This window comes from Protopterus annectens, chromosome 9.part0 (genome assembly GCF_019279795.1).
Source record: "Protopterus annectens isolate FY-2018-M chromosome 9.part0, PAN1.0, whole genome shotgun sequence".
Classification (NCBI taxonomy): domain Eukaryota; kingdom Metazoa; phylum Chordata; order Ceratodontiformes; family Protopteridae; genus Protopterus; species Protopterus annectens.
The window spans coordinates 1,308,052,471-1,308,075,547 of record NC_056743.1 but is presented as its reverse complement, the minus strand read 5'-3'; the positions used below and the strand labels follow the sequence as shown (position 1 = coordinate 1,308,075,547).

At 35.2% G+C, this 23,077-nt stretch overlaps 1 protein-coding gene across 3 annotated transcripts in view; it reads right to left on the bottom strand.

Moving 5' to 3' along the window:
• Positions 1-23,077, bottom strand: part of LOC122812030 — a 639,997-nt gene that overhangs the window by 181,198 nt on the left and 435,722 nt on the right. For all 3 annotated transcript variants that reach the window (XM_044084271.1, XM_044084270.1, XM_044084272.1), the window contains 2 exons: positions 22,380-22,460; positions 21,537-21,649 (listed from right to left, as the gene is read on the bottom strand). In XM_044084271.1, coding sequence (XP_043940206.1) covers positions 21,537-21,649; positions 22,380-22,460 — 194 coding nt within the window. The remainder of the gene's footprint in view (positions 1-21,536; positions 21,650-22,379; positions 22,461-23,077) is intronic.

The following is a 23,077-nucleotide window of genomic DNA, read 5'->3' as shown; positions in this document are numbered from 1 at the left end:
GGGAAGTTGAAAGATAATACAAGAATAATTTGACTAATTAATAATTTAAACAGATTTTTTTAAATATCAGGATAGACTGACTCAGTGGTAAGTTTTATTCAAATTTACCTAAGGTTTTCATTTTAAAAGATATGAAAAACACTATTATTAACTGTTACATGATTTATCTATCAGTTGATTTAAGATGTTAAATCACATTGTGTGTTTATAAACAAGCAAATATTTTTATTAATGTGTTAATGCATTTAAGTTATTAGTTGCAACTGCCAAATATACTAAATATACAAATGAGCGTCTCCCCTTGTTGGCACCAGAGTATTCTGCCTACTTATTTAATTATTTATCTGTATATTTTGTACTCATCTTATAGACTGGGAGTCTTTGAAAACTGAACAAAAGTGGAGAATAAAAGGCAAATAAATCAATAAAAAGGAAAAAGGAAGAAAAAAGTCATTAAAATGGTTTAAATAAAGGACTTTATAGGAATGTCAATTGATGTGATGGCTAGATAGACAGACAAATGGATGACAGACATAGTAGACTGGAATGCTGCTTCTTGCAAAGTGGTAGTGAAGTGAAATTGACATAAAAGAATGTAAGTGATGTTGATGTAAATACTGTATATAAAACTATTGTATTTTTTTGTAAATAATACTGTTACTTTAAATAATTTATTTAATTTAAGTAAGAGAGGAACTTTACTTTATTACTCAGAATAGGATCTCACAGCCAGAATAAACCTAATTTGGCATCACACTGAAACTATACTGGTAAAATCTTAACTTTCAATCTTAAAGAATACAAGAGTTTCAGAGAAAGTCTACACAAGAGGAATTACAAAAATGCATAAAATGGAGGTGAAAGAGGAGTCAAAAAGTGAACCAAATAGCCCAGTTTTATTTGACATAAAGTCAGATATAACAATCAGGATTCGTAATGATTTTAAAAAGCTCAATGACATTTCAGAATTTGCTAGCTCTACAAAGTGTAGGGTAGATGAGCTCACGTAAAGGAGGGGAAGGCAAGGTTCTTGACTACATTAGATCTAATAAAGCCATACTGGCAAATACTTGTGACAGCTAATGCCAAGAGAAAATACATTCTTTTTTTAACACAGCAGGGCTTATTCCAGTATACTGTCCTTCTTTCTAGGCTCCATGGTACCCTGCAAACTCTGAGAGATTAATTAAGAGAGGGAATCCTAAAAACCCATATCAAACCTGCTGCCTCTTATCTAGGTGATGTCATGATAGACAATGAGCTATAGTACAGGGTGAACTCCACCCCCTTAGGCAAGCCAGACTGAATAGCAATGCTTCCAAAAGCAAGGTAGGTATTAGAAAATTAAAGAAACAAAACAAAAAAATACAAAACAAAAAAATCAGAAACAAAAAGAACTGGTCTATTGCAATCACTAAGAAGCAAGTGAATTAGGTTTAGCTGGCACACACCTTATTTCAATTCATTAGCAAGTCCTGATATATATCTGACAAAAGGGAATATGGCCTATAAAGTAAAGCAGACACTGTAGGCACAAAATGCTTGTAAGCAGTTTAACAAAACATTATGTTCACTGCCAGTGTTAGCCTCTCTGGATTTCAAAAGACTTTTTAGAGTCTACACTGAAGCAGCAGTGGCCTTAGGTCAACTGGTGCCCTAGGCAAAAGGGCTCCACGGCGCCCCTCACCACATTACCTGGTGCCCCCATTCTGGTCTAACTACATCAAATAAATACTAGAAAAGTGCTCCTGCTAGACCGGCGCCCTAGGCGGCCACCTAGTTGGCCTATGCCTAAGGCCGGCTATGCACTGAAGCATGAGATGTAGGCCTTGGGGTCAGTGCTGTTACACCTTTCTCATGTGTGCTTGCCCTAACCCTACACATTAACTTATATACAGCTTTCACTGACAGTAGCAGTACACAAGACATTGTGATACACACACGAACATCAGCAAACATGCACAGTACTAAATCTACCCCTTTACCTTACCCTTACTCTAATCTTAGCCTACCATTACCCACACACTCACTCTCACACTCTGTGCCCCTCTTACCACTCACTGCCCCATATACACTTATTCAGTAAAAGTACCATTTGATGTTGCTCTTTCCATAATGCCTATATCTGACCACCACTGAATGCTACATCTGTGACACAAAAACTAATGCTGACCTGATATTTATTTGAACAAAGCAATGTATACCACATACAAAGAGATTTGTGAGAGATTGTCAGATAGTGGATACCAGGGTATTTTCCCTTTTATCCACAGCTTTTTGGTCTTGTAATTGGTGTATATAAACATAAATATATGCAGGGAGGTGTGAGGGGGTGCAGGGGGCTGACCTGCAAAAAAAAAAAAAAAAAAAAAATGTGATTGATAATATTTTAATTATCTGTGCAGCCAAGTAAATGGTTCTATATTTTGTGGTTTGCATTTTTGCTGTTTGACTAATGATAATAATGATAATATATTCATACACACATATATTATGCCCTGTGTAGAACATGAACATGTGAAAGACAACTTTAAGAAACAGATAAGGTGAAGAATGTTTAATTATCCTGGGTTGCAAATGATATGCTCCTAATCATAAAAATAAGATTCCACAGCTAACATCGATATTATACCATGACCCCCCCATTAATATTCCAAAACTTGCACACTGATTGGTCAGCATGCACGTTGTAAATCGACTTATACTAATGGAAAAAGGTCCGGTCGCCCGGACTTTTTCCATTAGTATAAGTCTTTTTTAAAACACTGTCTCGCTAAGTTAAAGGAGTTTAACATAGCGAGACAGGTTTAAAAAAAGCAATGGACATCTCCATTGCTTTTTCTAAAGCTGTCTCGCTATGTTAAACTACTTTAACATAGCGAGACAGTGTGTAAAAAGCAACGGAGATCTTGCTTTCTCCGCTGCTTTTTTCAAAACTGTCTCGCTATGTTAAATGGGTTTAACATAGCGAGACAGCTTTAAAATAAGCAACGGAGATTCTCTGTTGCTTTTTTTAAAGCTGTCTCGCTATGTTAAACCCATTTAACATAGCGAAACAGTAAAAGCAATGGAGATCTTGCTTTCTCTGTTGCTTTTGCCCACAGCTTGGATGTACTGCATAGACATACGCATGCGCAGTACATCAGAACTGCCGCAGAATACCAGAGAGCTGCAGAAGGGCAGCAAGGAGGCATTATACAATGCCATTATTTAAGAAAAGTAATTATTTTTTTTCTTAAATAATGTCATTAGATATACAATAACCACTTCTGGTGTGGTAATGCTGGATTTACCCACGGTTGGCTTTGTTTGGCCACTCGGGCTTCGCCCTCGTGACCAAACTACGCCAACCATGGGTAAATCCAGCATTACCCACACCCAGGCGTGGGTTATTGCTATAATATACTTTCCCCGGTAAAGTATTTAATTTGAGATTTAACTGTTATAAAACTAATTCTCTTATAACTAATCAAATTACAGATCCAGATATGAAAACACATATATGATTTTTTTTTATATTTCAAAGATGTTGCCATTGTATTTTGATTCTTGTTGACTTGTTATAATTTATGAGCATGATTCTTGTTGACTTGTTATAATTTATGAGCATTAGTCATGCAAGTTTTATTATTTCACTATTACATATATTTAGAGTATGTTTTAAGATGAAATTAGTATGTGCAGAGTATATTTTATTTACCACAATTATTATTTATATTGTCATTTTATTTTATATCAGCACACTGGATCTGTTGAAATGTTTAGCTGTTTTTAGCATAGTAGTATGTGTATATGGAGTTATTATGACTATGTCTCTTTAAGAGCTCCATTTCCTTTTGAATTTTTGGCGCCAAAAAGGTTATTTAAATTTGAACTGGAAGTACTCCATTTTGGTTCTGAGGAAGTCTGATTTTTAACAGATGAAAGCGCTAAACCTTATTTTCAATAAAAGATTCGTTTTTATCATTACGAGTGGATTTAGCCTGAAGTTTGGGTTGAACACTAGAGTTGGCTATACGCGTGTTATACTCTGTTCGAGCTGTGCAGAAGTTACTATATTTTACCAGCTAGCATTTTTCCTTCTACAGTTGGTTTTTGGTGTTGTTTGGTTCAGTTTGCTTTGTGTCGTTGGCTGGTATGGAGGAGATTACAGAACAGTCACAAGCTTCATTGAACAGAGAAGAATTTGCTAAACTGCAGATGGAGGTATCTTCCCTTAAGTCTGAAGTTACCAGACTTATTGAGTTAGTGGGTAGGTCGCTGATGTCCCCCCAAGGTAACAGAAGGAGCTGGATGTGAGCGTACATCTACTGTCAAGCGTACACTTATTACTACAGGTGTTAACACCAGTACTCAGATGGATATCCCTAATGGACAAGCGGTCAACACAGAAGAGAGGGGTTCTATGCAGGACCTGCCTTCTACAAATGACTGGAATATGAATATCAGTCCCGCTTTGGAGAATGATTTTACTTTTGACTTTAGTTTATTTCACGCTAGAGAAGAAGCCGAACGACAAGGGGCGAGACCTAAACGCCATAATGGCATGAAAACTTATTCTGCTGTCACCGGAACTCGTACTGAATAATTAAAAGGTACTGTTGATAATAGATTTGCATCCAGTTTCTTTGGAAACAATTATCATAAACATAATAAAATCACTGGACATTTTTCAGGTGGTATGAACAGGACAGTGGGTCAACATAATTATGACTGTCTTGACTTATTTTTAAGGGATGAATATGATTTTGGTACTAATGTTGAACATGGTAGTGGTCAAGACGAAGCAAGACAAGATGCCCCTTTTAAGGGCTCGATAAGAGACTCAATTTATATGCTTGGAAAGAAATTATTAAATATAAAGAATGTTAAGATAGTCAATGCATATTTAGCCACGTGTATTTCTTTGCAAATAGTACCTAAAGGCCTTAGATTTTTCAAATTACCTATGGGCCTGGAATACAACATAGGTGCTATTAATGTACTTAATAAAATGCTTGATAATTTTGGTATAGAATATATGAATATGCTTATCAAATTCAACGATGAGAAATTGTCTACCCTGATTCAAGAGGTTGAGAAATTGAACCAAGATATAGTAAATGATATATCGTTTACACAGTGGAAAGATTTATATGACAAACAGTTCTACTATGCTGAACAATAGGCCAAAGGAATATTCAACAGGAAGAACAAGAAAATACAGAGAGACGTAGAGTTATATTACCAAAATAGAGCTTATATATGGCCACAGGATAGAACTTCTATTGACAACACAGTATATAATATAAATAGAGGTAAATATTTCAATAAGGAAACTAATTTTCAGGGGGGCAGATTTTACCCCGCGGCAAAAAATCAAATAAAATAGTCGAAGCAGATAAGTTTCCTAAACAATTTTTAGTATGTGACATATCCCATAGTACGCACACGGTTGAGATTGACAGTCAAGATAGTAAACAGTGTCCAGAACATAATGATAGGAATAAAACCCAAGTGGAAAACATTATTCATACTTACAATGGGTTTAAGGTGTTTAATTATACTGATATGAATATCACACCAGAATTTTTTACATTATTCAGTAAAGGTATGAAATTTATTCCATCTACGGGTTTCCAACTTGTGGATATTATTAAAGAAGTCAAATTATTTTGTCGAAGACTCAATTTAGCTATGCAGTTTAGAGAACATAACACGCAACAAGGACCGACAGAACATCTTGGACTAAAAAAGAAAAGTACGTATATACCCATATCAAATAATCAAGTGGGTAATTATGAGAAGATGGTGTGTCATGATATTTATAAATTTAAGAAAAATCTTAAGACCAACAGTTGTTATAAGCTAGATATTGAGGACAATTTGAATGAAGTAGAACGACAATGTTTAAATCAATTTATTAACAATAAGGATATTAGATTAATGAAACCCGACAAAGGGGGCGGAATTGTGATATATAATACATTTGATTATGTTAATGAAATGCATAATATTTTGTATTCATCATATAATTATGAAGTAGTATTGTTAAATGAGATTAATATTGGTTACAAAAGAATTGATCTAACATTAGAAGAATATTTTATTGATCATAGAATTACTAGTGAGATCTACCAATATTTAAAAGTTGAATATCCGACTCTGGCCACTATTATAGGAATTCCCAAAGTACACAAGTGTATCACCCAGCCTCCTTTTAGGCCTATAGTTTCTGGTTCAAGATCCAAAACTTATCCTTTAGGAGTGGCCATTGATAGATGGGTAAAACCTATTTATGAAAAAATCACTCACTTAATAAAGGATTCTTGGACGTTTCTTAGTCAGCTTACATCAGACATATGGAATAAGGATCTCATTTTCATCACCATAGATGTAGTCGATCTTTTTTCATGTATCCCTAAGGATATAGGTTTAGAGTATTTCAGCAATAGTCTAAGAAAGTTTTCAAACATGGACTGGGACCGCATATGCCTTATGGTAGATATTATGGGACTAGTTTTGGACCATAATTATATACATTTTCAAGGTGAATATTTTAGGTAATGCAAAGGTGTGGCTATGGGGGCCTCTTGTGCCCCCGTTTTTGCCAATCTAGTCATGTTGGAATGGGAAACAGAATATGTGTTCAAGAGCTAATTTTATTCCAATATAGCATATTATACACAATATTTGGATGATTTATTCATCTTATGGAAGGGTTCTAAAGATGAGATTAATTCTTTTATGGAATTTATTAATGGCACAACAAATTTTTTAAAGTTCACTCATAATATCAGTGACAGTGGCATAGCATATTTGGACACATATATCAGCCATTCTGATAAGGGATTTATGTCACAAATCCATAGGAAGGAAACCTTTTCAAATGACTATATTGAATTTAATAGTTATCACCCTCCCCATATATTCAAAAATGTTTATAAAGGACAATGTATTAGGGCAGCTCGCATGTCATCTACTAGAGAAATCATGAATAGGGAAGTTGACCGAATAAGTAACATGTTTAGCAATCGAGGATACCCCTCAGCCCTATTATCACAAGTTTCCAACTATGTGAAGAATGAATGGGGTAAAAAATGTCCACCCTTATTAGGCAAGTCATTAAATTTTATGATGATTCATAATAGAAAGAAGGGATATGATGATGTAGGTATGTGTTGCAATCGAGTTTGCATCTTGATGTATACTCCTTACACGAAATATATTAGAGATATTTTAAGACAGCACTGGAATTTAATTACAGTAAATGATGATACAGCTTCCATTTTGGGCAATTATCCGAGCTTTGTATATAAAACAGCACCCAACATTAAAAAATTATTGGAGAAAGCTTCTAAACAAAAAACTGTACATAATACAAAGCTCTCGATGGGAACTAGAAAATGTGGTACCTGTAAACAATGTTATGTCATAAATGAGGTAGGCAATATTAAGTTAGGAGATATCAACAAGACTAACATCAAATGCAAAGCAGGAAATTGTGGCACCAAACAAGTCGTATATATTGCTACATGTTATGCCTGCAACACATTCTATACAGGCAAAACAGAGAGAGCCCTTAGGAAACGAGTATATGAACATATTTACAAGATAAAGATTAAAGACAATAATAATGCACTTTATAAACACATATCCATACATGGTGAATCACATGGTTTTAAATTTGCCATTATAGATCACGTAGAAGTATTTACTTATGGGGGAAATTGGAAAGCACTTTTAGCCATGAAAGAAAGTAAGTGGCAAATTTTGACAGATGCCATTAGGTCACCTGGCATAAATGAAAATATAAGTATTAAACCATTTTTAATCATGGCATAGATATATCATGGATGTTGCCATTGTATTTTGATTCTTGTTGACTTGTTATAATTTATGAGCATGATTCTTGTTGACTTGTTATAATTTATGAGCATTAGTCATGCAAGTTTTATTATTTCACTATTACATATATTTAGAGTATGTTTTAAGATGAAATTAGTATGTGCAGAGTATATTTTATTTACCACAATTATTATTTATATTGTCATTTTATATCAGCACACTGGATCTGTTGAAATGTTTAGCTGTTTTTAGCATAGTAGTATGTGTGTATATGGAATTATTATGACTATGTCTCTTTAAGAGCTCCATTTCCTTTTGAATTTTTGGCGCCAAAAAGGTTATTTAAATGTGAACTGGAAGTACTCCATTTTGGTTCTGAGGAAGTCTGATTTTTAACAGATGAAAGCGCTAAACCTTATTTTCAATAAAAGATTTGTTTTTATCATTACGAGTGGATTTAGCCTGAAATTTGGGTGGAACACTAGAGTTGGCTATACGTGTGTTATACTCTGTTCAAGCTGTGCAGAAGTTACTATATTTTACCAGCTAGCATTTTTCCTTCTACAGTTGGTATATTTCAAAGATGTCAGATGTTCCAAACTCAGAAAAAGAAATCTATCATTAAATAAATATTTTATGTTACTATTACTTGATTAATGTAATTCAAAGTCTCATTAATCAAACAGCAGTGATTTTAAAGTCTGCTAAAATCACACCTCTTCCATTTTAAATATGTTTCCATTTAAATTCATTCACAGATAAACATGATTGCCAAAAACTTTAAGAAGGTATGCAATAAATGATAGAGATGACATAAACATGGCTGAAACTTATATTCACAAGAAGAAATTGAAAGAAAGCAATCCAAACAGAAACAGAAGAAACCACAAAATCCAAGGTGAAGCAAACGCAGTTAGGAAGTAGTAAATCCACACAGTTTATTTAGAGGAATAAGCGCTTTCATCCCAAACAGGAACTTCATCAGAAGCAGTACAGATTTATCCTACACCAGATTTATATAAGTAAAAGCTGACATCATATCCTGTCTTGGAGCCCAAATGTATAAACACCCCCCCAATACAAATATATGAATATGTATATAAACACTATATTGGTATCAAAAAATTACGAATGTATAAATAAAAAACAATTATACCAAAAGGCATAAAAACAGTATAAAATATGAAAGAATTAGAAACTTTTTAAACAAATGCAAACATGATTACTACAAAAACTATTTTTTAAGAGCTGAATGAATTTAACCACAATAATATTCCTGTACTATCTGACTGGCTAAAAAATGCCTCTCAGTTTAACTAACAGAATTTGAGAGCAAACAATACTAGGCTTAATTACAAACTGAGTGAACTTGATCATATTTTGTTCAAAATAAAGAAACTGCAGATGGATAACTCTTATTTTAATGAGTATTTAAGACTGCAAGTTGTTCCTAAGGGTCTGCGCTTGTGGCGTTACCCCACAGGCTTGATTTCTGACTCAATGTTTCACAAAGAGTTAATCCAGTTATTTGATAAATTTGGATTTGAGTATATGGACATGGTTATTAAACACAATGAAACCCAGATTGGGATGCTGAGTAAGGAGGTTAGTGCTTTGGACAGAACTATTATACAAGACCAGTTGTTTGGTGATTATAGGTTTGACTATGCCAGAATTTTTCGTAGCATTGATGAACAAATGACTGTGATAACAAATAGGAAACTAAAGAAACTCATGAGGGATGAGAGGGAGTACAGTACTAATACAGCATACCTCCCACCACCCCATTCTCAGGAATGGTATCCAAGTAGGACCAATAATTACCCAGGATGGACTTAAATGCCCCGACTGTTGACATTAACTATGTGCCCACTGTGGTTCATTTTTTAGACGAGGAAGATTATCCCCCACTCAGGCGTTCCAAATGCCTCATGAATCGACAAGTCATGAACAACAGCCAGAGACGTCAACAGTATCCCAGTTACCAATGGGGAACTTTCTGGTCGAACAGGGGAAACAACAGGGGGTTGTAGAAATTAAAGAGATGAACTCATGATGGACTTAAACTGTGGCCTGTTAGATGGAAACATATTTTTTCTACCACGTATGTCTATTGAATTAAACAGTACTAAGGACATTAAAGTGTATGATTTAATATTGAATGCTACTGCTTGTGACCTACTTGCTAAAGGTTTTACCTTTATTCCAAGTAAATCTGTGAATTTAGTGCAGATATTAATTGACCTCTAACGATATGTGAGGAAGCTTAACTTCAATGTCATTTTTCATAATGTTGAGCAGGTTCTTGACCCCCCTTTAGGGTCTCTAGTACTTTTACCCCCCCTCCCCCGTTCATCCAGCTTTAGAGATTTTTGAAATGGTCTGTGAATTGGATATAAGAATGCCATGTCGAAACAATAATAATGGGAGACAAAAGTGCAATCTGAGTAATGATGAAATAAATGAATTAGAATTTCTTAAGCATTCTTTAGGGACTAGAATTATGAAACATGATAAAGGGGGTGGTGTGATCATTATGAATAAGGATGATTACATCAAGAAAATAAGGTTGATCCTGAATACCCCCACTTTTAACAGGAGTTCATTAAATTAAATGAATGGCACTTATAGAAAAATAAAAGGATTTATTCAGAACCTCTTTATCGACGGTTTAATAACCATCAATGAACTTCACTTTTTGTCAGTAGAATTCCCCACAACCCCAGTTATTTTGGGGGTACCTAAATTACATAAGAGCATATATCAGCCCTCAATGTGACCTATGGTGGATGCCAGAGATTTAATAACTCACCTACTGGTGAAATCCCTAGACATGCAATTAAAGATACATCTAATGGGTGAACCCCACTTGTGTGTCGATTTCAAGTTTTTTTGTAAGAAAAATTATTAATATAATATATGATAATGAATTTTTGCTGATAACAGTTGATGTGGTCGATTTGTATACAGTTATTCCCCATGAAATAGGGGAACAATGGTTCTGTGATTACCTACATCTGAAGAACATTCCAGAACAAAAAATTAATATGTATGAACAACTCCTGGATATGGTACTTAAAACTAATTTTATCCTTTTTGAAAAGGAATACTACCTTCAGACCTAAGGGGTGGCAATGGGTTTATGTTGTGGGGGCCTTTACGCTAATATAGTGATGCTCGAATGGAAAGGCGATTTTTAAAGGATTCACCATTCTTTCCTTTTTGCCATACATATACCCGTTTCCTTGATGATATATTAATTTTTTGGAAGGGACCAAGGGATCAGGTCAAACCATTCCTGCACTATATTAATAACACAACCTCATTCTTGAAGTTCACACACACTATTAGTGATACTGAAATTCCATACTCGGACATTTTAATGAAGAAAGACAATATAAATCACAGGTTCCTAGTGGAAATTTATCGTAAAAAAAATATTCCAATAGCTTTCTCCACTATAGTAGTAGTAGTCACCCCTTCTCACAAAAACGGGCTCTGGTTGAAGGCTATTTTGCCAGGGCAGCCCATATTGTGACCTTGTGGGAGTCATTTGAGAATGAATGTTTTAAACTGAAGGACATGTTTTCTAAGAGAGGGTACCCTAATAATCTAATAAATGAGCTGAAAGGGGAAGTTATGGATAAAAGTCGTAATGGGTACTTTCTACGGATTTTAAATCCTACTTCTAATCAGTATATAACCAGATCCAGCTACAGATACTACCATTGCTGTTTCTGTACAGTGCTCAACAGTTATAAATGGGTTGGATTTGAATACCCCGACACATGTGCCACAACAGAACTTCCATTCCAGTTTCACCACTACATTTTCAAATGATGCATTTCATATTAAGAATATCTTGCAAAAAAACTGGAAGTTATTAAGTGGTGACGGTGATCTTAGGGAGCTTGTGGGGGATAAACCCACATGTGTATTTAGAAGAGGCTCTAATTTAAAAAACCTCTTTGAGCATCAGCACCTTCCGTTTACTGGGGGGATACATGTATATACATGGTAGGTGTAAATTTTGTCCCTATATCTTTGAAGGAAATACATTTACAATCAATAATACGAAGGTGAAGATACCCTGTAAATACTGTTGTAACAGTGAGAAATGAGTCTGTTGTGCTTTATGTTCTAACTGTTTATGTTTCTATGTGGGGAAGACAGAATGTAATCTCAAAAACAGGACTGGGAAACATCTGAGAAATATTAGAGATTGTTGTGAAGTGAATGCACTAGCAAAGCATGTCACATTAAATCCACAACACATGTTTAAATTTATTGTTGTAGAAGTTGTAGCTGTATCAGAAAGAGGTGGTGCATGGCCATATTATTTGGAAAAATTGGAATTAATATGGCAAATGTGCCTGAATTACCTATACTGGCCAGGTTTAAACATCTCTCTATTTCTAGTCTTTTAAAACTGAAAACTCTCAAAAGATAGTTTTTTTTGTAGTAATTATGTTAGCATTTTTAAAAAAAAATTCTAATTCTTGCATATTTTTTACTGTTTTTAATGCCTTTTGTTTATAATTGTTTTTTATTTATACATTTTTAATTTTTTTGATGCCAATATAGTGTTTATATGCATATTCATATATTTATGGGCTCCAAGATAGGATATGATGTCATTGTTTACTTTATATAAATTTGGTGTAGGATGAATCTATACTGTTTCTGATGAAGTTCCTGATAAATTAACTGTTTGGGATGAAGCACTTATTCCTCTAAATAAACTGTGTGGATTTACTACTTCCAGTCTGTGTTTGCTTCACCTTTGACTTTAGGAATTGAAAGAAGTCTGTTTCTCCATTAGCTTTAAATTTTATTAGTCTTATATCGTATGTTTATGATAAAGAAACTAATACAATGAGATTATGATCTAATGACAATGTTATAAAGTAAAAGCCATTTGAATTGAAAAATATGAAACATGTCAGTTTGAAAAGTTAAAGAATTAAAGAGAACTAAATAACACTTACAAAATTATATTTTATCATAGAATGTAGAAATAATTTATAATTCAAATTATAAGTTCAGTTAATAGAATGGCGACTAAATAATTTAAAATGTAATTTGAGTTAATAAAATATGTTGCACACAGTTTAGTAGATCTTTTAATTCTTCATTGCTTATTCCTTATTTTTTTTTTTCATTTTTTTGTGTTATATATTTACATGTTGAAAATATATCTTAGATTTATATTTGATTATATGAGACATTTGCTGTCAATAAAAATATAATTTAGTATTGTAATTATTTTTGTGATGCATGTGTTCATAGCATAAAATGATGTTTTAAAACTGAAAACTCAACTTGTGATCTAATAAAATCATATTAAAGGATGTAGTTGCACTGGGCAGATTAGTGCCTTAGGATCTTAGAAAAGCTTTTGACTGATAAGTAAGAAATTGTCGTGTTGCTTGAATTTAGCTCTACTGAGCTGTTCCACAAGCTATTAATACAATAAAAGCATTTGTATTTCCATTCAAAAATCACTTTCCTATACTAATCCAGTAACTACAATGGGTACTACAAGGCCTAGTCCTTGAATGTCTACTCTTTATCCATTCATTAAAATCTTTAACTATGCATGTCACAAGACCCTGCAAGGTATGTTGTGATGATGGCATGGTCATATCAGCCTCTGACCACTCACATAAAGTGATAAGTATCACACTAAAGAATGCTTTGTATCACAAAGTGATCATTATAATATTAAGAAGAATCTAGAACAAGTCTATGAAGGGCTACAACAACAGGGAAGAGAGCTCAGTCATGCAACATTCAAATCCATATTGTTTTGTCTTTAAAGTACCAAAGCAAATGGAACACCTGTGCACCTGTTGGATGCAACCTTGAATTTGTTAACATTTTCAAATAGACAGAGATGTGACTATACCCTTCAGTGACTTTTCTAAATCAACTTCTTGAGTCAACAAGGCTTCTAGCCATCTGCTATACAGCTGCATAACTATTAACTACTGAAAGAGAAGGAGCACTGGAAAATTAAGTATTAATTTCTAATGTACTGTACACTCACAAGTAATACCTGCCACTTCAAAAAACAATTTTAAAAGGATGCAGATATTCCTCAAAACATTTGTAAATTGATTACTGCTACACAGTGGGGACAAATTAATTCTTACTCTTCTGAAACAGTATGGCTCTATCAATTTTCATACCATACTCTTAACTGGCAGTTTGTTTTGTAAACAAGATTGCTGTAGGCTACTGAGGGGAATTTTGAAATTCTAGCCACTCATCTGAGCGATTAATCCTAGTACAGTGTCACTGATGTCATGTGGCATTCCTTCTCTTCATTAGCATGTATTTATAAAGCATTCTTCATTCTTTGCCAGAAGTCAGAGAATTTCATTCCTACCTGAATTAAGAAATTGCCCATTATGACATCATACATGAAAGAGACAGCACCACTACTCTTTGACAAATCCTTTAGAGCTCTGTGCTGGGTGTGCTGCTTTTTAGCATCTACTTCTCAGAAATCAAGGCCAATGTCAAGGGTCTCTAGCTGGCCAAATTTGCAGATTATTGCAAATTAGAAGCAGTCATAGACTCACCGCAAGATACTATCATCATACAGAAAGGACTACCACAGACAAATGACTAGTACCAGTGCCACAGCTTAAAACTCAGTGCCAAGAAATACATAATGGTATCATTTGGGAAGCCACCCAGAAACTTATCTCATTGATAACAGAACTGTAACAGTAAAAATAGCTGTCATGGATTTGGATACATATGTACATAGTAACCTGGCTTTTGACCAAGATGTTTCTAGGGTAGTGAAGATATCATTTTATGTTATTCAACTTATAAGCAAGGACATGGCATCAAGCCCAAGGATATCATTGATCCACTGTATTCAACCCTCATCAGACCCATTATTGAGTACAATGCCCCCTTCAGTATGCACCTGACCAGTCACAAGGAATGACTGGAATATCCACAGAGGTTCTTCACAAACAGAACTAGAGCATAAACAGCATGTCGTGTGCAGATCACATCAAAGCCCTATCTCTGTACACAGAGTGCAAATTGTTGAGAGGCAATCAATGTCTGGCATGCGATGTATCCTTGGATCCACTGTGATGGACTTGTTGCATATCCACAAAATGAATAGCATCAGAATTACTCCCTCTAGGGATTTAAACTTCACTTGTGACATAAATAGAACATGTTGAAGGCAGATGTATGTGCATCACAGAATTCCCCTTTACAGAACAGGCTTCCCATCCATGTGAAGCAGAGGTCTTCCATAACCCTACTCAAAATGAACCGGGGCCCACAGATGGGAAATTGGAAATACACTCCAGCTCTAGCACCTATGTCTCTAAAAGAGGCAGCCTGTAATCTTGTTCTAGCTTAAATAGACCCCTTAAAATAACCTCTAAGGCAAGTAAACTTGTGAGATGATTGGCTAGGCTTATAAGAGCCCTACGGGTCATTAGTCTGGTATAAATCTATGAGCCTATGAATCTATGAGCATGCACTTGCTCTGATGCTATTACTTTACAAATAGTTTTGTATCTGTAATATTAATGTTTGCTATGACTATATATTCTGATTTCAGAATGATGTTTAAAGAAATAATACTACAAAATCTGACAGTATTAGGCAAACAGCCTAAGCACCACTTAATTCTTTTAACATATGTGCAATATATTTATATCTAATATTTATTTGTCTCTGTAACTAGATTATAACTGCAAATGGGTTGAATGACCTCACTTAGCCAACTTGTAAAAATAAATAAAATAGCTAAAGAAGGCATCAAGATGACACTGTCCTTATAAGTTCTCCACATACTTAAGAGTTTAAATTGGTAGAATTTCAAGTCTCTGTCAAGTGTGAGAACTCCTGCAATCCCACCAATAGACAGTTCATCCATGAACACTAACTGAATTAAAGGCAGTGTTGAAACATTCAGCCAGAGAAAACAAAATGTATTAGCAGGGTGCAAGTCCCCACAACGTAACTTAATTCTTCATTACCCAACACAACTTTCTGCATTCTGATTTGAACAATGTGAAAATTAATAATATTTGTATATTTTTAGATTTGGTTTTAGGCAGTATTTTTTTTGTTTAATAATGACATCTACATACATACAAAAAAAGAGTTGCAATAGTTGACCCAGTGGCCCCCATTTATGCTAATTTGGTTTTAGGACAATTGGAACATATTTTGATTTGAAAGTTTATTTTTTAAAGATTGCATTGCTTCTTACACACATTTTATTGATGATTTATGTTTCTTGGTTAAAGGGGACATGAATGAATTTTTGGATTTTATGCGGGCAATGGAAGCAACCACTGATTTTCTTAAATTCACTTGCTTTTTGCATAAAAATTATATTAATTATTTGGATACTACCATCCACAAAGGGGACGGTGGTCTTAATTCAAGAGTGTTAGGAAAGATACTTTTGTAAATCAATATTTACATTTCTCCAATGCACATCCAATGTTTGTGAAGAAAAACATAGTCAAGGTCAATTTGTAAAAATAGCTAGTTGATATTAGATGATAACATTTTAAGTGAAGAATATTAAAAACAAAAGGAATTTTTCTTGAATAGTGGTTACCCAAGATCTCTACTGGAGTTGGTGTGCCAAGAATGTTTTGATTTTAGGGAGAGCAAATTTTTATCCATTTTGATTAGACTGAAAAACTGGCATAGTACTTAACCAGACAGCAGAGTGTAGATGTGGATAATGTGTATTTTTTATCACATAGTCTTATGATGTTAAGGACATTTTGAATATTACTTGTGATAACTGGAAAGTTATGTTGTGTAATTAATTAAGTAAGGTCGTGTGTACATGTCCTAAAATTATTTTTAAGAAAGGGAAGTATCTGAAAACATTACTGGAGAGGTGGCCTGTTATTAAATCAGAAACAAAGAAAAAAGTGGCACATTCCCTTTTGGAGCATGTAAACAGTGCAGATATATTAATACTGATTCTCTTTTTCATGCTGCCAATAATGGTAACATTTGTAGCATTACAGGTACATTTTCATGCCATTCCCGAGATTTAATATATTTGGCCACATGCACTACTTGTTCTGCATATTATGTGGGCAAGACTATTAGAAGCCTTGCAGAAAGGATACATGGGTATATTTATGCTATTAAGTGGATGGATATGAAGTATGCTTTAGTAAAGCATGTTTCAGTATGCAAATGCTTTAAAAGATTTGTGTTTCAAGTTATTGAACAACCTAAGACTAGTCTTATTTGCAAAGCCATGGAAAGAATCATCATGTAAATTATCAACAAGGACACAGGAGACTTCCACACACAGTATCCATGCCAGTTTGGCTTTGTCAAGGGAAGGTCAATATTACTTAACCAGTGGAATTCTTTGAAAAGATCACTAAAGCAATGGATGAGGAATAAATGATGCATACTGTCTACCTAGATCTGGTTAAATGATTTGATACAATACCCCACACAGGCATTGTCAACAAACTTATAGAATTAAGCATAAACCCCTTTATAAAATTCTGGATAGCTAGCTGGCTCACTAATAGGACCAAGGAGGTTATAATCAATGAGACCAGTGGAGTCCCCCAGGGCTATGTACTGGGTCCACTCCTTTTTGGCATCTACTTCTCAGATGTCAAATCCATTGTCAAAGGCCTCTGGCTAACCAAGTTCACAGATGATTGCAAATTATGATAAGTTAACGAATCCCTCCTACACTAGAACACCCTTCAGGAAGGTCTAACACAGACAAATACTTGGTGCCAAAGCCACAGGCTAAAGTTCAACACCAGGAAATGCATTATAGTACTGTTTGGGAAGTTGGCCACCCTGGATAACTACGTCATCAATAAAACACCTCTAAAAGTTAAGTCAGTAGTCCAGGATCAAGGAACTCATGAGGATAGTAACCTAGCCTTAGAAAAACATGAGTCCAAGGAAGTACGAAAATCCTTCTAGTTGCTCAACATATAAGCAAGGGCATGGTATCTAGGTCCAGAAAGGTCATCATACCACTGTACTCAGCTCTCATCAGACCCATCATAGAGTATAGCACCCGCTTTGGTATGTACACGACCAGACACATGCTGCAATTGGAATGTCCCAAAGGGTCAAAAGTTCCTTACAAAAAGGATACAGGGAGTAAACACAATGTCCTATGCTGATTGCCTTAAAGTGCTGTCTCTTTACTCAGTATCATACAGACTTCTGAGAGGTGATCTTTGCCTGACATACAATGCATCCTGGAGTATGTTTCGATTAACCTTTTGCACATCCACAAAATAAATAGCATCATAACTACTGGATTAAAAGACCTAAATTTGCTTGCACCATAAATACAACATGTTGGAGAGACAAACATGCTTCTCAGAGAATTCCCATTGTCTGGAACAGGCTCCTCATCCATTATTCCTCACTATCCCTATTTAAGTGCAACTTTGACCAATAGATGGATAATAAGAAATTCATCCCAGGTCTGGCAATTTATGGGTCACATTTGGGTTGCATGGCTTATAAAGACCCTCGTGACTGATAGCCGAAACTATGAACCTAAAATCAACTTTTTGGAAAAGCATGAGTTATATTGGCAATGCTGTTTGGGAGCTATTTTTAATCCTGGTTTAAACAATGTGATTTCATTGACTTGTAATATGAAAAGATGAGGCTTAAAATGTTTTTAATTGGAGGACTGGGGTCATGTGACTATTTTATTTATTTTACATTTAATGTCCGGGAAAGTCAGACTGGATACAAGTCCATTTTCAGAGGAGGCCCGGAAAGAAAAGCTCCACTTAAAAACAATCTAACAAATAACATTTTTTGAATTACAACACTTTCTTCTAAATGCTTACAATATTATACAAGAACACATTTTACATTTCTTCACAGATATATGTATAGATACAATTATTGTATTCTTGAGGTATACCAGTTGTATGCAGGAATATGTTTAACTGTCTTCAGAGACATATAAGTAGATACCAATAGAATAGAACATTGTTATTTAAAAATTAATATCCAGAGGTTAGGCACTATTAGGTGATCCTTGGTAGAGTCATTGTATAACTGCTAATGTAGTGGATTAGCCTGGGGAGTCACATGGGCATAGCCAGTTTTTAAAGTAATGGGTTTTGAGTAGTTTTTTAAATTGTGGAGCAGAACCTGTAGAAGTTATGTGTTTTGGAAGTGAGTTCCAGACTTTTGCTATAGAACAGGCAAAAAGAGATTTGCCAGCTTCATTCTTATGTTTGATTACATTTATGTGATTTTGGTCTGTTGATCTTAAATCTCAGGTGGTGGTGTAGGGGTGTATTAGGTCTTGTAAAATGGAGGTTTTGTTTGGAAGGTAATATAGTTTGTGGGCTGTGGAGAGTTGAGTGGTAAGAAGTAATTGAGGCAGCTCAAGCCAGTTGAGCTGCTTGAGGGAAAGACAGTGGTGGGCTCTATTAGAGGTACCTGTGGCAAATTTGGTGATCTTATTTGATTCATATATAAGTGGTGCTGAATGAAATGTGATATTTATTTCTAAAGAAGTTCTTTATTAAATAGAATGAAACACTCAGTTTAGATGTGTTGCTGTTTTCACTAGAGATTGTTTTAGTATTTTGGATTTTTTCTGTGTGCAGACATTTTTTTGTATTATAATTGAGATCACACCAACCTGTATCTGGCATTTAAAGTTCTCAGAAACTCCTACCTAAAGTTTCAGTGCTGACCACCAGTGAGTTGTCTACTGCTGGGATTTCTGTCTGTAGATTAACTGAAATCCTCTCAATCTATTCTTAAACTCCACACACTGATGCTGCAAGAAAACACTAACCACTGTGCCAACCATTACACTTAACACATATTTTCTTCTCCCAGAATACTCCAGTGCATTTAGTCTTGAAATGAGACTTTTTTTTTGTATTTATTTGACTAGTGACTCGATTAAGTATGGACATAGTATGAAATCTTGAATCCACTAAGGTACATTAGGCCAAAAAGCGACACCTGTCTCTACACAACAGTATCTCCTCCGACATTAAAGTCAGTACTTTGGCCAGCTCAGTGGCATGTATGGTAGGGAAACTGTCCATTTTACCTTCTACCTTACAGATGACATGGACACAGGAAAGACTGCAGGTTACAGAGTGGTTGGCATGACAACTAAACATCCTAAGGAAGCTCCATCCTGTAGAAAAGGGATGCGAGTCCAGAGGTTCAAGTGTAAAAATAAATAAATAAATAAATAAAAAGACATTTACCTAAAACTATAAAATAGTACCTGAATGATTTTCATACAATGATATTAGGGGATACTTCCATAAAAAGGAGGGCATTTACAGTTAAAAAAAAATGAGCAGAAAAAAAGCAATAACTCAGGGACAGTATAAGCCTAGCTTCTCATAGGTTTCTTAGGTTCCTAGGTAAGTGCTAGGATAGCTGCCCTTGTAAGCAATTTTAAGCTTAGCCAGTTTGCCTGTTTGTACTTGAATTAACCTCTCACATTTTTTTGCAGACTGGCCTTACCCATCCCATGGCCAATAATTATATATTACTCATAATGAGAATAACTGGGATCATATCATAAATAATTTGAGGGGACCCAGTGCTGCAGAAAGGGGTTTAAATCGCTAGACTGAGCATTTCTGATGCTGTTTGACTTGTTGATATGCAATAAATCCATCAGTAATGGGTCAGAGGATGCCTCGTATGCCAGACATAGGTCACCTATTAGCAGTCTGCAGAATACCGAGTATAATAAGAGGGTTTTGAGTCTGTCTATGTAGGACATGTTGTTTAGACCTCGTATCCTTTTAATAAGGTATCTATGTGGGCATTCCATGTGCCTGAACAGATACATGCCAAAGGAAGCATTATATTCAGTGATTAGCTTCAATGGTAACCTGAGCATTGACTTTAGTGGTTTGTGGGGGAAGAAAACAAGGCAGACATGTGCACATATTAAAGAAGTAAAAACATCTGCAGCTTACAACAGCATGATGCATTATAAACATACCACAGCAGGAGCTCTGGATAAGCACAACAGGTACTGTTGACTTGCAGCATATTATAAAATATTAAATAACAGAGAAATAAAATGTGATATGCTGTGGGCAAAGCACATGTAAACTTATGTAACACTGTTCATTAAATAATGTTGGGGTATAGTTATACACAATTCATCCCTGTCTCTGTGGCACAGATAAAGCCTTGGCTGAATGCCACATGTCTCTGAATTGATCAGTAGCCCAAGCACTCACGTAGCCAGCCAGGAAGAATAGGAGAGAACAACTGATGTTACCCTGCTCATCTTGGTGGACAAAGACTGCCCACTATGCTGGTAATCCCAGAAGACATCAGGAGAATCTTCCAGAAGCAATGTGTCAGCCATACTTAAGGCTTGTGAAGAAACATGTTGCAGAAATGCTATGCACGTATGGAAGCATTCATGCATCAACTGGGCATGGAACTGCACTTCTCACTTCAGTTGAACATGCAGTATATGCAGCAGGGGAATTCCGAAAAGAGTAGGAGAACCAAGCAGAAGCCTTGACTGCAGCTTGGATGACAGCCACAATGAAAGAGAAAACTAGGGAAAAGCTGTTGGTATCGGAGAGATACAACACCAATAAGAAAAAATATATAACTATACCTAGTTGTAGACTGTCTAGTACAAAGGCAAGGGAGATGAGGAGTGCTAAAATTACCTGATGAAGCAAAACTCTGAGGATTACACCAGTGATATCGATCTGAGAAATGTCGCAGTACCCGTTCTCTTTCCTGGGTCTCTCCAGTCAGCACAAATGCCTTCAAGAACAACCTGATGTGATAAAGTATTTATGAATATTTAAATACTTAATGCATGCAAATTTTTCATTTAGACATTTCTACTTTAAAATGAACTAATTGTGATTTACATATCAAGGCAGATATGAAATTGTTAAAAATATTTACTATGTAGGATCATTAAAGCAAAGATGCACAGAAACAGAACATGTAACCTATAACCTCTGTCTATAAAATGGCTTTATAGCCAAAGAAATATTATAAGCCATTCATCCCAGTCTCTGTTTTAACTGGTTGAAAAGAATAAGATCCACATGCAATGCACTCACTGAACAAAGGCATCCATCATGACAGCTTTTTATAACATTTAATAAACATGTCTCCAAATTAAGTAGCATATTCATGAAGATACAGAAATACATGTACCATACTCCACTGTGCTCATACATAAACAGCACATGAGGACTTGTAATGTTATTATAAAATTATTTACTGAACATCTCTGTGTGAGACACCAAGTCAGATTATATGTAGCGACACCTTGTCAGAGTCTGTCGCTGTATATATGTGTGTGTGTGTGTGTGTGTGTGTGTGTGTGTGTGTGTTTGCATGTGCAAAGATATATGTGTGTATGTGCTCATGTGTGCACATGCATGTACGTGTGCATGACACATGCACATGGGGTTTTATGAAAACATACGTGTCACGCATACTTTCATTTTTCTCCCCCAACACTACTCAGAATTGAAGGTGATGTACTATACCTTAAAGCTTGGTCTACTGTAAGTTCTGCAAATTCAAAGAAATGTAGGTACTCCTCAGCCACCATTCTGCTGTAGGCATTGCTGAAAAATGAAAAATAAAAGCAGTTAGCACAGAGAGTTAAGGCTATGTATTCAGTTTGATCATATTTAGCTATGACACAAGGTTTAATTTTCTCAGTCTTTGCCTACTGTGTGATCTTGAGCAAGTCAGTTAACCACACAGAGCTTTGGGGCAATTGAAAATCTAAGCTACATTTCTTAATGGACTCTTGCATTGCACACCTACCTATCAGTGCGTGTATGAGCTAAAAGGCCTTATTTTGGGGAGACTGGGGTAGTTTTAGTCAGTGCACTAAGCAATGTGTGAGAGAGCTATAGCCCTGAAGCACAGAAACTTTCTGTCCATAAAAGCAAATGAAGGGTGATCAGTTTTGTTGTGTATGTAAGAAAACTGCAATTCTAGAACAAAAATAGTCATTGCTTAATTATGCTGCGTGGCACAGTAACCTGAGCCAACTTACTAGACAGGCATGACTATTATTGTATATACTAGAAGAGATGCATTATATACACATAGAAGCACTAAAACACCCACTACTCAGCAAGAGATTAGCAGATGCTGGGGTCTGCAGATGGGGAATATGCCTTCTGTTAGGTGGGTAAGCATACACTCAAATAGGATTAATGACTGCATAGCT